The sequence below is a fragment of the Thermobia domestica genome, chromosome 13 (genome assembly GCF_964235325.1).
Source record: "Thermobia domestica chromosome 13, izTheDome1.hap1.1, whole genome shotgun sequence".
Classification (NCBI taxonomy): domain Eukaryota; kingdom Metazoa; phylum Arthropoda; class Insecta; order Zygentoma; family Lepismatidae; genus Thermobia; species Thermobia domestica.
In genome coordinates, this window is record NC_137466.1 from 153,463,798 (window position 1) to 153,480,850 (window position 17,053).

Genomic DNA, 17,053 nt, shown 5'->3' on the forward strand with positions numbered 1-17,053 from the left:
AGGCCTTCAAAACAACTTTTTTTAAACATTGAATTATATTGTTTTTATGTCTTCATGGTCATATTACCTCGAAAGTTTTACGGCTCACACACCGAATCTTGTGGCACACGAGATGAGAATCACTTATATAATGAAATATGTATGTATAGGTAAGGCATAAGTTGATGTTATTAAAGTAGAATTAGGACTAATGTTATATATTAAATTTATTTTCTTGTTTTAATAGAAAAAAATGTCTATGTAAAATATATGCAATTTTACTTACTGGCTATGCTGTACATGATCTTGTTATGCTAAACATAGCCTTATAAGATAAGGACTTCATAAAACATGCTTCATTAAGAAGATAGGAAAAAATAAGAGCAAATTAACAGTATAATTCAAAGGTAATGATGCTTTAGAATAACATATATTTATTCGTGTTATTATTCTGTCTTTTGTCTTGAATTCTATTGAGGAATTTTAAACTTAAAATCTGTAAAACGATAATCATGCCTCTCTTGTCCTGTATGGTTGCTAAATATGGTCGCTTACTTTGAGGGAAGAACATACTGAAAATATTTGAGAATAAGATTCTAAGACGAATATTCGAACCCAAGAGAAACTGGAATGGGGAATGGCGGAAACTTCGTAACGAAGAACTACATAATTTATAAAGTTTACCAAACATTGTTAAGGTCGTCAAATCTAGGAGGCTCTGGTGGGCAAGTCATGTAGCCAGAATGGAAGAAAGTAGGAACTGTTTCAAAGTTTTAACTGGAAGACCAACCGGAAAACGACCATTAGGACGATCTAGGCGCAGATAGGAGGACAATATTAAGATGGATCTCGCAGAAACAGGAATGCAAAGTAGAAACGAAATCTAGTTGACTAAGAACAGAAGTCAATGGAAAGATTTTTTGAACGCTGCATTGAACCTCCGGCTTCCGTATAATCTTCATCATCATCTTAGTCCTGTTGAAGTGACTGGAAAATCAAATGCGCTGCTGTCTTCCATTAAAGTCATTCATAGTTAAACTAGAACAATTAAGACACATCAAAATTAAAAACTCAGTTACGACGTGCTCTTATAATTGTAATTATCTAGGCCTATTTTAGCTTAACAATGATGCATTATCGAAATATCCCTTATCCTCCATTATTCATACACGTGGTGTCGACACGAAGAAAAAAATAGGGGGGGGGGATCAGGGCTGCCTAAGAAACGAGATGAGACAAAACTCTTCTAGTAGAAGCAGATCCACATTCTGAGATAATAAGCTACTTTCATGAAACATTTTCGAGACGAGATAGCCTCAACTCTTGTCTAGTAGGTGTTGAGGGAGTAAAATAATCTACCAAAGTGTTTTTGTAATTGCGCGATCCAGTTGCTGTAATTAGTGCTGTTTGAAAATTTTGAGCAACAATGGAAAACGGTATCTTCATAGGAAGAGTTACAATGTAGTTTCGACTGTTGATGGTTTCTATACAGCTGATGAAGAACAGGCCGCAACAGAGGATAAAAAGACAGTCAACCAAAAGTAGAAGAGAAAAGAACGTGAGTAAGAGGAGAGCTGAAGTTGAAAGAAGACAGACGAAATCGGAAGCGGGAAACTCAGAAGACAAGAACAGAAACTAAGAAATGTGGAAGAAGGTAGAAACTAACAGAAGCAATAAAGAGATGAAGGAATGAACCAGTTGATACACACACACCCTACGACCACATTCAGCCCATGAGACTGAAGTGAATTCAAGTTAGCTTCTTCAAAAATGATATCGCCTTCCCCTGTGTTAATGTTTTGCCTACAGGCTTGACTATTATTACTTATTATACTTATGGATCACTACAAAATGCCGAAGTTCGTTTGGGAGTAAACAAAGAAATGACTTTTCTTAATTTTGACATAGACCGTGGAGAATGCAGATGGAATTATTATTATTATTATTATTATTATTATTATTATTATTATTATTATTATTATTATTATTATTATTATTTTAATTGCACCATGCAGTTATAACTAAGAGTTACCTGTTTACGTTTGTTGATTTTAAAAAATTGAAGTTGTGTATAAAGATTTAGAGCAAAGAGGATTCCATAAGTGATACGTTATTGAGTTCTTATAAGATTACCTCTGATTAGAGTTAAGTAAAGTGAATCAATTCGTAACTAGCATAAACCCGTTCCTCACAAATAACAATGGACAACCTTAGGAAGCCCTGTTCCTATATATCGAAATAAGTGAATTGTTCCATGCCAGATTGGTTGATTGAAAACCAATTTATATTGATCAGCGGGAAGCGGCGGAAATATTGCGGCCTTGTGCAATTCATAGCATGAGCTTCCCTCCTGGAAACAATAATACCCTGCTTCCATTCCCTAATTGCTCTCACACTCGTTCTCCCAGCTTATCAAATATTTCCGTTCCCTGTTCTTGTGCGTTTAACAATAAACGATTGACAGCTCCTCACAATGCAGTTAAGTAACTGAAAGATTCGTTCAGTAGACTAAAAAGTGACTAAAAAGATTAGTTATTACTACAAATGATTTTCAAGTTTACGGTGTATACCACTGGTCACCCTTAAATAATTAAAAATAAAATTCTTAAAATTTACAACTTTCTTTCAGAAAATGGAAACATTAACAAATTATCACAACAATATTCCTTTTTGAATTCTGTTGATAACCAAAACGCCGGAGCGACTAGTTTTTCGGAGCGAGAAACAAGCAAGTCGTATAACCTAGGGGTCAATCCATCTGAAGTGGTCCAGAAATTCTGAAAATGGTTGCTCGACCATCTCCGAAAATTATAAAGTTACTATAGTTTATTCACATACAGAATTACTTTGTAGCATAAGCAGCAATTTTTAGTACTTTGCCCTCCTGAGATATTAGGCCCCAAAAATGGCATCAAAATCACGAACTTCAACTTCCGGACCGCCCATAAATCTACGGTGTCAGTAATATCATAGCTGTGGATATTTCTACAGAATCTTTACATGCAATAGCATTCAGCACAAAACTTATGAACCCCCCACTTTATGCCATTCCAAAATACAGCCCGTTTAAAAGTATTATTTTCGCTAGTTTTTCTGGTGATTTCATATATTGTTTGCAACCCTGCATATTTATTTAGACGCAAAAGTTTTTCTCTATGTACCTCAGTCTCTCCTGTAAACATTCGTTTTTGTTTGGTGTTTGTTTGATTCGTACATCCTGAGCAACTGTAGTTTTCGTAAACGCTTGCAAATACAAAAATTGACACTCCACCGACAACAAAGATGACCGCCATTCAGAAACACTCTTACATACAATAACGTGAATGATATTATTGACCTTCACATACACAAGGTTCGTCACACTCAAATTTTTATAATTTTCGAAGATGTTCGAGCAACCATCTCTGGACCACTTCGTATGGATTGACCTCTAGGGATTAATAAATCTACAAAAATTCTCACCAGTAAACTGGGAGCACGGAAAAAGAAGGAGTATCTATCTGTCTTTCTGACAAAGGAAAGAGTTGTTTTGTGTCACTAAAACCACATTGTCATGTTAGAACTTACAGCTGTCATTATATAATATAAAATATAATATAAAATATAATATAATATAAAATATAATATAATATAAAATAAAATATCTTGAAACCCTACCATATTTCGCCGTGTACACATAGTCTTGCAAGAGTCATAAAACACTTTTTCCATCTTGCAAGGAGTTGAACGATGCGCAACTTTCTGGGACGTCTTGCTTGCTACCTGCTATCGCCCTCCCGCTGACATAAAAGAAAAACCAGTTTCGCCGCTTCCGAAACAACGGATTCTTTTGGACAGGGAGGGGAAGTGCGCCAAAAGACACGTTTTTAATGAGGAGGCTCACTGTTTGTCCACTAGAGTGCAGTGCTGCATGTGTGGAGAAACCTTTCTTGCCTTCAAGAAGTTGTGACATGTAAAGAGTAAATAGAAAGATCGGGTTGATAGTTTTTTTTTTTTTATGACAGCTACAAGATTCATTTAACGTAACAATGTGGCTTAAGCAGTGGCGTAGCAGCTGCCCCCGCAACCCCCGCAGTGCGGGGGGGGGGCGACGTATATGGGGCCCGGAAGTCTTGGGATGAATAAAGATTTAAAGAAGTAGAACTTCAATCTTACTTCTATCGGCTTTACAACTAGGACCCCTTCTCTATACTTTGCCGGGGGGCCCGCTAAAGTGTGCTACGCCACTGGGCTTAACACTATCTAAATAACTTTGTATGGCCCCTCAACCCCCTCAGCGACATTATTGAGGGGCTCAAGTGATCTGAACCTTCAGCTTCCGGCGCCTATGTCTATACTTAATCATATTATCCATTATTGAAATTAAAGATGTACTGCGATTGGAAAGTACCTCAAATAACTTCATAAGGGGTATGTTTAGTACAAGGGGTCCAGAATCACGTAAAAAACACAAAATTTACAGGAGAAATGAGTGATGCAAGTATTTAGACATAACATAACGTAACCAAATCTAACCTAACCTAACATAAACTAACGTAAGCTAACCTGAACTAACCTAAACTAACGTAATATTAGTAGAAATAAGCGAAATTCTATCATTTTTTTGGAAAATTATGCGGAACTCCTACACTAATATAACATAAACTAAACTAACCTAACGTAACTAAACTAGCATAACCTAACTTAAACTAACCAACCCTACCCTAAACTAACCGAATGTGAACAGAAATTACCAAAATTGTAACATTTTTTAGAGAAAAGAACTGGACCCCTTCTGCTAAACATAGGCCCTTCATAATTATTATATTCAAAGCTATTAATGGGAGAGTCGCTTAAGAGAATAATTACCTCCACAGAACTCATATTTGCTATCACTTATGTACGCTCTCTCTCTCTCTCTCTCTCTCTCTCTTAAAATGTGTATGCGATGTGTGCACTATGTACGCTGATTTGGTGCTTTTACTATAAATATCATATTAGGAAGAAACTACATTTGTCACGCTGATGATTCCAACTTCCAGAAAAATAAACAACATATCAAATTAGAATTCTCTCAAATATCTATTTATATTGTATACAATGCATGATATTACACCATTAAAAGAAAACTATTACACGAATAAGGCTACTGTTGAGAACAGAACATTACTCAACTATATGGTGCTGCCATCTTTCCGTAAGTAGTGAAACTTCTAGCGATGAAAAGCAGGTCGAAGCCAAACAAAAATACATTCTTGACATAGCAACTGCATTTTCGTATTTTTATTACTTGCAAAAATACCTGCATCATGAAAATGTAGTTGTGATTCTAAAGTAAACATTTATCCTGGTGTTCACGTTATATCTGCCTAAGCTTTCAGATAATTTTACTTAGTCGCTTGATTAGATTTTATTGAATTAAACAAAAAGGAAATAAATAATCATGATTTTTTTTTCTTTGGTGAAAGCATTTACCCTACATTGGTCAGTTTAACTGAAGGAAAGGGGGGATGCAAAAACTTCGACAGTTTATCTACGTAAAGATTTGTTCTAGAACTTTATATTTTAAAATCAAAATCCTTGATTCTCTTCAATATCTGAGAAAAAATAGTTTTACAACTTTAGCTTCGGAAGTGCAATGCTGATATGAAAATTCATACATACTCATAGACTATCTGAAAGTACTGTTTCATTTTATTGTATTTATCCTTCAACTATTAATTTTTAATATCTTTTCATTCTAGGGGCACTGGATACGTGGACGATCCAGGTGGTTCCCAAGAGTAAACTTAATAATGCGGTTACCAAGAAAGCTCCTCTCAAGCCAGCGAATCAACCTTTTGAACAGACGTTCCGATTACAGGTAAGTTTATTACAGCCAGTGGTGTTGGTATTATTGAAATTTTAAAAGTAAGTAGTGACGAAGTTTTCTTACTATAGTCTTGTCCCGTGAACTTTGAGCTACCATAGCTCGGAAATTAAAAGTTTGACATTAATGCAGATTGCACAAGAAAAAAAGTTTGTTTCTTTGCCATATTATTCTGGCGAAGTGAAATACGCTACATATGTAAGGTCACACCTGAAAAAGATAAGAATGGCGTTACAAGTAAAAGTAAAAATGATGAAAAATATTTCTTTGCCGAAAATGTATTGAAGATTGACGTGCTTCCAAAATCCAATACTACAAGAACTTCTGTAGTTTTAGACATGACACGTGCTAAAATATCGAAACAAATCGACGTGATGTGATTACAATGTAGAAATTGAATATCATTTTATAATGCCAGCTAATCTAGTTATCTGAAAATTTCTTGACTGCTAGCAATTCTGTGAGCACCAAACAGCACCAGACGATATGTGATGCATGTGTATACATTATAGCAAAATCGTAGAATACATTTTTATTTTCGGGAAATTGGTAAAACCTAGTTACACTTTAACGTTGTTAGCATGTGTTTTCACCAGATACTCTGAATTACCTACGTTACACTCTAACACTACACACATGTTCCGTGTGATGATTTGTGCAGTCGTTCTTTCAGAAAATATTTTCGGGGAAGGGACACTGCTGGTACTATTTTATTTATTTTATTATATTATAGACGTATTGTTTCGTCCGGAGGGCACTCTTAGAGCTCCGGGGAGCAGTGCCCACCCCAAAAAAACGTCTGGAAGAAACACTGGTTGTGGTGTATTATGTTGATACAATAACCCTTTTGCATTCCCCGCTGGTCTAGTGGATAACTTACACGCCTTAGTGTACGGGGTGCCGGGTTCGATTCCTAATAAGAGAGCATTGAAAGCCTTACAGTGGTTCGGATTCCACCTTAAACAGTAGGTCCATTTCTCATATAGCCCCGGTGCTGAAAAGGAACGTGAACTCCACCAAACAAATAAATGAATCCTATTCGCCATCCTCCAACATGAAAAGGAAGGTCTACATAATGAGGGACACCCACGGAATTTCGTAACATACCAGGGGCGCATTTACAGGGTCCACTCGGTCTGGACTACCTCCAATCTTTCGATTTCAACCAAAGTAAATTAGTGGTGGATAACATCGTATCTGTGTTTTTTCTCGAAGTACTCCAGTTTCCTTTCATATTTTCATTCCACCAATTCTTCAATCATTATTTACATTAAGAGGCCTCATCTCGGCGAAATTAAAATACCGCTAATTTTACAGTAATTATGTGATATCTTCAAATAGATAAAAGATAATCGAAATGTGGAACAGGAGCGCTCTAGACAATATCATTTTACATAAGATACCGTTATCACAACTCACTTATCTGCTTTCGATTTCGAGCCATTTTGAAAATAGGCATTTATTTCCGCGTTTTTAAACGACTGAAAACGGAAAGCCACTAGGTGACTTGTGATAACTGTACCTCACGCAAAATAGGGCGCTCTTGTTCCACATTTCAATTATCTGTTATCTATTTGAAGATATCACATAATTATTGTAAAATTAGCGGTATATTAATTTCGCCGGGATGAGGCCTCTTAATCATTCGTCTCCCGTAATCTAACGGGCCGTTAAACTGAAAGATTTCATTTCATTTCGTTTCTAATCTCAAAACAAAAAATTGAGTTCGTGTCTATTCATTGTTTATGGCAACAATACTGGTCACAATTTCATGGAAGAAAAAAAAAAGTCTAATATTGCGCCGCCTTAACAACGTTGGTGACGTACACGTACTTCCACTGACTTTCATGCAAAATATGTAGGTTTCAGTTGCCCATATTCTACAGGTCTGGCTGTTCACCCAGACAGATCAAACCACGGTTCATCAGAAAAAATACACATTGTCAGATCTGTTTTATGTTGTAAATGCATCAGGAAACCACCTGTAAAATCGTACTTCATACAGAGTTCATAATCATAATTACTTGTTTTTTTTTTTTTTTTTTTTAATAACACTTTGTAAGAATTTTCCTTGCGTTTGTGTTTTCATCGTGCATTACTTTCTTTTCAGAGCAACTCTTTGTGTATGAAGCTTTTTACACTATTTATTATTATTATTATTATTATTATTATTATTATTATTATTATTATTATTATTATTATTATTATTATTATTAATTATTATTATTATTATTGTAAACAATTACAATTCTAACCTTTACAACAGCAAATTATGTAACAAATGTTATTTAAGACCTCAATATTTCAGACAAGAAAAAGTAACAAGTTGGAATATAGAGCAGAACATAAATTGTTTTCCATGTATACACGGTCCCTTAGTCAGGGGTGCCCACAAGGGGGGGCTATGACGCAAACTGCGTCATTGAAATATTTGGGGGGTTAAAATCTATATAAATATGTTTGGTTAAGGGGGAGTAACATTAATCGAAAAGAAGATTTTTTTCATGGAAGAACACCTACGGATAGACAATTGGGGGGGGGGGGTGCGTCATAGACATAAGGGGTGGGTGGGCACCACTGCCTTAGTCGATAGTGTATAACGAAGTGGCCAGTTTTTGGTTTGCTAATATCGTTATGAGCAGTCTGACGATTCCTTGTATCTAATAATTTGATGAATAAGTATACAAATGTATTTTTAAAAAATCTTGTAAAATCAGTTTCAAAAGTTTAGTTTCGCTATTTGGGAATAACTCGAAATTGGTTAAAACAGATCTAGCCATTTTAGTTTATTGTAGGCCATAATATAACGTTACTAAGTATTACTAACTACGAACAATACTTCAGTTGTTTAATCCATGAATAATAATAATAATAATAATAATAATAATAATAATAATAATAATAATAATAATAATAATAATAATATAAAACTTCCCAACATTGAAGGAAGTCATATCATTCTTCACTTCTTTCTTTTAGAAGCTCATCCTTATGTGAGTTTGTTTTCCAAAGAACTACGGAAACTGTTATGATTCTTTTCGATAGTATGCCTCCTCATTGATAAAGGAAACACTACTAAAAAGACTTGTTAAAATCTCTCTTCTTATCTGATTACTCACATAAACCTTCACTCGTTATCAATTGTCCTTCAGGTTGCAATACAGATTGCTTCGACGGTGACGTAGTAGTCTTATTGACATTACAAACCATCATTACATCTGACTTTCTTCATGACGTTCTAATCCTACGTAAATTGAAATAGCGCATTCCTTGTCTCTGTGTTGGGTCAATACTGAAATGAAATGAAATCTGTGAGTTTTACGTCCCACGGTTATGCCGGGTAGGCTAAAGGAGACGGTGATGAAGAGTAATGAATGAAATGGTGGAATGAAGAAAGTGGGAGGAAACGGGAGAACCCCGAGAAAACCCACGCACACGGTGTTTGTCCACCACAAAGTTCACTTGGCGGGGGAGGGTCAATACTGAATACTCTGTACTTCGCCGGGAATCGAACTCTAATCAATGTACATCAAAGGCACGCGAACTATCCATTCAGCAACAACAGAGCCAAATTTATATTCTTTGTCGGGAAACTTTTAACAAATCCTTTTCTGAACCATTACGCGAACCTCAATATGCTTTTCAGTATTTTGAAATTTCCTGTTAGTGACAGGTTTCTTGCAGCAGTTTATGTATTTATCGACAGCTGTCATAATACATTGTAGATTTTCATATAATAACTTTGCCAAGAGCACAAAAAGCGCGAAAGTTTTTGTGTATATATATAATATAAGCCTGTTGGACCATCTGAAGGTAATTGAATTTACTGGTGCATCGTAATTAAATTTGCCATGCCAAATTAATCTACAGAAATGCAAATGCATTTTCTTTTCTTTAAAAATTCTTGCATTCTTTTATATGCCAACCTAATTTTGTGAGTTCAAGGTGACATATTCTTTTGTCCCTTTAAATATTAGTATGCGTTTCATGTCATTTTGTTGTCTTGAATTAGTGGTTTGAGAGTGGGAGGGCATTACGAAAGGAAAAATGATTTCAGTTTGTCTTTCAATGGCAGCAAAAATTTACACACCTATCCTATTCTATAGAGTTGTCCTTTACATGATGTCATGTGGTTGTCATTGTAGGACTGCGCACAAGATAATTGCGTGTGTAGATATTTTGTACTGAAACGATTAAAAAAAAAAAAAAAAAAGCATACACTATGATACAATGTTTGCTGAATGGTAAAATTAATACTTCAAAATTTTAACTTTTTATTTGTTTGTTATACCATGACGTAATCAAATAATATACCCTCAATACAAAGTTACGTACTATGCAAACCATTATCATAGGTTTAGATATTGCATTCAACCACAATCCTGCAATAAATTTTGCAATATTATTTTCTTGAAATAAATAAAAGTGTTGGTTGTGATCATGTCGGTTTGTATTTTCTTAAAACTGTTTATATCATTGTTTATACAACTGCAGAGGTGATTCATGACACCAATTGAAATGTTTTTTTAGTTTTTTTTTTCTTCCCTAAGAAACGTTAATCTATAAGCTCTCGAAGCTTTCAAAAATCAGTTTTGCAGCTCCAAGGCACATCCACTGGCGTCTCTGGCATGTAAACTTTGGGGGGGGGGGGGAAGGGACATCAAAGAAAGTGATTTAAATGGTACTACCTAGCCTGTTATAATTGTTTCACAGCCTGAATATTATATTCCAAATAAATGTAATTATTATTTATATGTTATTCTGTTGTTAGTAAATAAATTAAGTTAGAATATAACTACTTCAAAATATTGGGGGGACGTGTTCCCCTCCTGTCAGAGACGCCCGTAGGCACATCCACGAGGGTCTACCGGGTCCGGACCTCCCGAACTTCCAAACTCAATATACATTTATACACTTTCTCAATAAAACTAGTTATTTAACAGAGAAATGGTTGATGTAGCGTGAAAATTTGATATTACACTTTAATTGTACTGTCTTTCGTATTAAAAAAAAAAAAAAAATCTAGTTCTATCATTCCCCCGCCCCTGAAAATATAGGTGGAAATATTTTACAATTACTTACAGTCTTTTCGGATGCAGAATAATACCCGTTCAATACTACATAGATGTAGTTGCTTGTAGTGTTGGACCCTCCAACAAAAATTTACCGCCTGTGCAGCACCCAGATTTAAATTATAAGACCAAAATCTAGGTATTTCGAGAAGTTACAGACAAATTAGTTGTAGTTTTATGTAAATATTTGTTCGCGAACCCTTTTGTGTTCCATCTACAGAACGGAAGAAGGATATCCCACAAACGCTCGTTTTTGTGCAGCTTGTTATAGCTCTGAAAGAGGGAATATTTTGATGACCTAAGATGACAAACATTTCATTTCTTTTGATGGTGTCATCTGTAACGTTATATTTTATATTTCAGCTTGTTACATTTATAGCCCACAGTTCGAATCACAAAAATTGGTAAATACGATTAAACACCTTAATGGTTCTGACTTTTATTCTTTTTATTTTATGTATATTTATTCTGCGTGATGGACTAACCCGCCTTGCTGATGAGATTAGCGTGTTAGTATGTACGCTCAGGATAGAAAAGTACTAATCTGTCCGTGGAACTCAATGCTTGAATGAAACTACCGTACCTAGCTAAATTATTTTCTACTTGACAACTCGAAACAGTTGAATGATTATTTGAAAACAGAAAAATTATTTAACTTACTAAATTTTCGAGTACGGAATGGAGACTGAGGGGGAGGGAGAATGCTTCAATTATTTTTTTACGTTATGTACACTGTGATACCAAACTCCTTTGCGTGGTGTACACTGTGACTGTTTTATTTCTACTAATTTGTCCTTAATGCTTTTGCTGGTAAATCTCAATTTTGACATATTTTCGTAATCCTGCAGAACACCCTTTCTACATTATTTACTTATTTATTATTATTATTATTATTATTATTATTATTATTATTATTATTATTATTATTATTATTATTATTATTAATAGATGATGGAGGAGCAGGCTCAAACTTCACGCAAGTACTTTTACTTTACTATTGTATTGTTGTGGTGGACAGACATCGTGTGCCTGGATTTTCATGGACGACTTCCACTTTCTTCATTCCATCATTATAACAGTCTTCTTTAGCCTGGAAGCATAATCGTAATACACAAGACTTAAATATCGTAATTTACGAATTACTTGTTTTTTCAGCTCGTCTGTGTCGATTGCTTCCAAGAAACTGCACCTAAAAGTTATATTTTTAATGAACCATCATAGGAATGAAATTTCTCTTAGCGATTTAATTTACTTGTTTCTTAAGGGAAGTTCAAATTCGATTTCTAAAGCATTAAAGTAAAGACAAATCCTAATTAATAAGTACATTTATATTGAGTTTGAGTATAATGCTCTTATGCCAAGACGGATTAAAATAACCTCACCTACTTTCATGATAAGGTTGACTGGCGACTTTCAGGCGTAATGTTGCACGTTTACTCATATGCAAAGAATAAAGTGATATAGTTTTATTTATTATTCAAAATCGATAGTATTGACTTCTGTAGTATTTTCGAAGTGAATCTTGAGCGATCACTCCTAGCGAATGATATGCCACTCTTGTACGAGAGACGCAATGTGACTCCCTTAAAAGAAAAGAAAAAAAAATTGCTCGCTACAGGCATAGCAACATCTAATTAAAGCATTTGTAAGTTTAAAACTAATGTTTCTCTGATTGGTTGTGTACATAGATAGTATTTCCTGGAACAGGAGTGGCTATTCTGATTAGGATCTTGGGCTTAATCTCTTTATCGCCTAAATTAAAAATTATTTTGTGCGATACCAAGTCTAAAAGAATACATTTTTAGCGAATTCGCTACTTCAGATCAGAGTTGTGATTGTGAGGTCAAGTGACATTTTTAAGTTTTCTTTTCAATCACTTTTACGTGAAAGATAGGTGTCAAAATTTTGTATATGTCAAAACTGCTAAAGGGGCCGCGGTGGCTCAGTGGTAGAGCGTTCACCTCTGGTGCTTGGGGTCCCGGGTTCGATCCTAGCCCCCACCAAGTGAACTTTGTGGTGGACAAACACCGTGCACGTGGGTTTTCCCGTTTCCTCCCACTTTCTTCATTCCACCATTTCATTCATTAATCATAATCACCGTCTCCTTTAGTCTAACCGGCATAACCGTGGGACGTAAAACTCAGATTTCATTTCATTTCAAAACTGCTAAATCAGTCTGTTTTTAACAGTATACCTATACTATGTGTAGATCTGCGTGAAAAGGGAGAAATCTTTTAAGAATGCAAGTACTCACAATGGGAAGATGATGATACTGTATTCTTTAAATATTTAAAAATAAAGCGCAGAAGAGAAAGAAAAGCAATTTACCTCGCACTGGTTAATTTTAATGTTCTGTTTTGTATAAATTGAATGACTTCCAAGAAAAGTATAATAATTCTTAAGACTTTGAGTCACGTCATTTTATCTTTAATAAATCTAAACCGTAGGATTTATTTCGAATACGAACACATTGTGATCCTTAACGATACGATGATAGTTATCAATAATCAACCACACGCACAAACAGGTTTGTGCAACTGTTTAATGCTTAAGAAAGTTTATTTAAAAATGGCCAATGAAACCATACATACGATGAGTATGCTGATTTTATTGTCATAGATTTTTTTTTTTTTTCATTTTATTTATTCTCAAAAAAATTAACTTCCATTCATTCTTGAACTTCAAAGATTGGAAATATACGACTGGACGGGAATTGATAACTGGTCTTCGACTTAGCGTGTTAGTGTGTTATCTTACGTTACCACACGGCCCTACTGCTCTATATGGGTTTTAGCCTCCTCAATAATTACCCTCCATTCGTCTCGGTTCTTAAATTTGTTAGCCTATCCTTTTATCTTTATCTACTCCAGATCTCTCCCTACATCGTTTATCTATCGCAACTTGGGTCTTCCTCTACCTCCATATATTGTTTCGTACAAGACTTTCTTCTGCAGTTTGTCATCCGTCACTCTCGACATGGCCGAACCATCTTAATCCCCAGTATACAATCTATTCTTCTTCATTCACCATGTTTCTCAGGTCCGTAGATTTTTCTTACGATTTTTCTTTCAAATATTCGGAGCATGTTCTCATTTGTTATTACAGGCCTTATCATTGTTTCATAAATCTTAAATTTTTGTGTGCTGGTGCATTAATTCTTTTGAACATCTTCTACATTTTTCTCTCTTTGAGATTGGTAGTCAGAAACAATATTAAGTATAGATTGGAGGTATAAGAAATGATAGCTCCAACCTATACTTTTTGTTTCTGATTGTACTAATTTCTCGGTTTACTTTTTTTTTTTTACCAGTCGTCCCGGCGGGAGCTCATGTGGTTCGTTATCTACGTTAATCAGTAGGTCCACGTCTCATAGTCTCGCTGCTGAACGGGACGTTAAAATAAACTCAACTATTTTACCAGTCGTGTATTTTCCCTCTTTTCATATTAGCTTTTACAACCAACATTTTAAAAACATTTATCAGGTTTAAATGAAATTACATTTAAAATTCAAAATAATTATGCGGGAGCTCATGTGGTTCGGATTCCACGTTAATCAGTAGGCCCACGCCTCATATAGCCTCGCTGCTGAACGGGACGTTAAACTCAAAATCAACTCAACCCCATTTTTTTTCTTCCTCTTAAAATTCCATCCAATTCACTTTCTGTCCTTAGGGGTACTGAAAAGCATAAATCCATGGAAATATTGAATTGTTCTTACTTTTTGTTTCTTGTTCTATTTCCACTACGTGTCCTAGCTAAAATAATAATAATAATAATAATTTAGTCGAGCCACTAATTCTTTTGCAATGCACTGAACTCGGGTAATAGCTACAAATAAAAAATTAAACAATTTCTGGGTTCGTCGAAAGCTTGGATGCTGATTGACGCTTAATTATATATTTACCTTAGGGTGGGAACTAGTTTCAAAGAATTTGAAGAAGCGAAGAACGAGAGGTAAGTAGTTCAACATTGGCGATCAAGACACAGTGATGGTTGGATTGTAGTTAAGCGTCCCTTTCAGCATTTAGGCTGTATGAGACGTGGACCCACAACTTAAGGTGGAATCCTGTATTCAAATTTCAGGGCTTTGCCACCTGAAATCACACTCGGGACTCCGCGTAGCAAAGGCTCGCACTCTAACCATGATAGAATTGGTGGAAAGTACTTCTTGATAAATTGTAATGCCTATATATATCCAGAATCTTGAAGCAAGGTAGACTGAAGATGAAATAATACAGAAAATTAAAAATGTCGATATAATACTATTTATAAGTAGGATTATCATACGAAATTTTACCACAATCGAAGTTTTAAAATAAAATATTTCATTCGCTATTAGAGTGGCAGATCAGTGTTTGACATTTTTGTGTAATGCTATTGTAGTTTACGTCCAAGAGAATAGTTCAGGGATTGGAATTTGCGGCCTTCAGTGATAAAGTGCAATCTTGTGTGCCTGTTGTGAAAAATACTAAATTGCATATATCAGATAATATAGCTTTGTCAGCGGCGTGCCGTCAAGGGGACTAGGGGACTAGACTAGTCCCCTGGCATTTTAATTAAAGTATTTTGTGATAAATATATACCAAAGAAAACGAAAACATTGTTTGTATTTCTCTATTTTCGTAAAATAACACTATTTCAATTGTTCTGACACAACTTTAGTCAGCGCTCGTGTGCTGGGTGCGACAAAGTGGAGATCGGAAACGTTCGGGTTTTAATCGGCTTTTCTCGGGGAAGGGAAGAGGGTTCAGCCAGCTAGTCCTCATATTATGTTGTCTAAGCTCTAAGCACGGGCGTTCTGTCGTAAGCGAATTTAATGCTCGTTTGCTTTTTACAGTTAATAGTTTTAACGCTATTAAATTTACAGTATTAATCTTGACACTTTAAGAGATCTAGTGAAGTGTGAACTTTTTAGATTGTCAATATATTTTGAAAATGACTCAAAGAATAAAGTATGGAAGGGGACTCGTTTGAGAAACCGAGTCCCTTGCAGCAAAGCGATGGCGCAAGCAGTGATATTACTTCAATTGGTACAGGAGACAGTAGGGGTGGGGATCGGCCGTTTCAGTGTTGTATTCTGGACCAATTATTCATGGTATCATTTGGATTCCTTAATTTTCAAGAAAAGCAACAAATAATAACCAGTGGTAGAACAACTCCAAGCATTTTCATTTAGACAAAAATGAAAGATTATATACATAATATCAAAACGGGTTATTTTGCTTTTTCGAAATAGTTAACTGCATGTAAGACGAGAAACAAACTGTATTGCTGGCCTTGTATTCTGTTCCACATAGAAAAGGACGTGTGGAATAATGATGGCTTTTGTGACATAAACAATTTTCACAAACCCAAGTTGCTCCCAAGAAAAATGTTATTCACACCTGTCCACAATAACTAAATTGAAAACTTTCGGGAAACCAGAATTGATTTTCAATTGAGCAAGCAATGCAGAAGTTGATTCAAACCGAGAACTAATGAACCGATTGATTTATTCCTCTTGTTTTATGGCTAACAAGAGCTATCATTTAGAAGTCATAACAACCAGGAAGATTCTGTCAATTAGGGAAATTATATTGAAGTAATTCAGTTACTTTCTAAGTATGACATTAAACAGACTTGCAGGGGCGCCTGAAGAAAATTTTCTAGGGAGGGGCCCATCTCCATGGTTGCTATGTTGCGTCTGGTATTTCTGGTATTTAATATACGTGGTTTGCTATATTACGTATACATTTTCGTGAGCCAGAGGAAGGTCCGGGCCCCACCCTGCCCTCTCATTCGGGCGCCCATGTTGACTTGTCATATTCACAGCATGGGAGTGTTTAAAGGAACATCAAACAGAATTCAGAATTATATTATTAAATGTGTTGGTGAGTAATTCTGGATAAAATTAAGTCAGAAATAAACAATACACTTCTTACAGCAATAATGTTGGACAAAACTACGGACATCCCAAAGATCTCTCAACATTCAATCGATACGTGAAAGACGGCAATTCATGAAATATTTATTTGTTTTGCAGATGTTACTAGTGATTGCACTGCGACTGCTTTAAGTGAGCATGCTTTCCAAATTCTCTCTCATTTTAATTGTAAGCAAAAGCTTGTAGCACTAGGCTATGGATGGAGCTTCCACATTTTCTGGACATTTGAAC

General features: G+C 35.3%; 1 protein-coding gene across 4 annotated transcripts in view; it reads left to right on the top strand.

The window, feature by feature from the left end:
• LOC145668640 (uncharacterized) overlaps positions 1-17,053 on the top strand; it is a 745,356-nt gene that overhangs the window by 638,716 nt on the left and 89,587 nt on the right. For all 4 annotated transcript variants that reach the window (XM_081736683.1, XM_081736684.1, XM_081736687.1 and 1 more), the window contains one exon: positions 5,703-5,821. In XM_081736683.1, the coding sequence (XP_081592809.1) occupies positions 5,703-5,821 (119 nt within the window). The remainder of the gene's footprint in view (positions 1-5,702; positions 5,822-17,053) is intronic.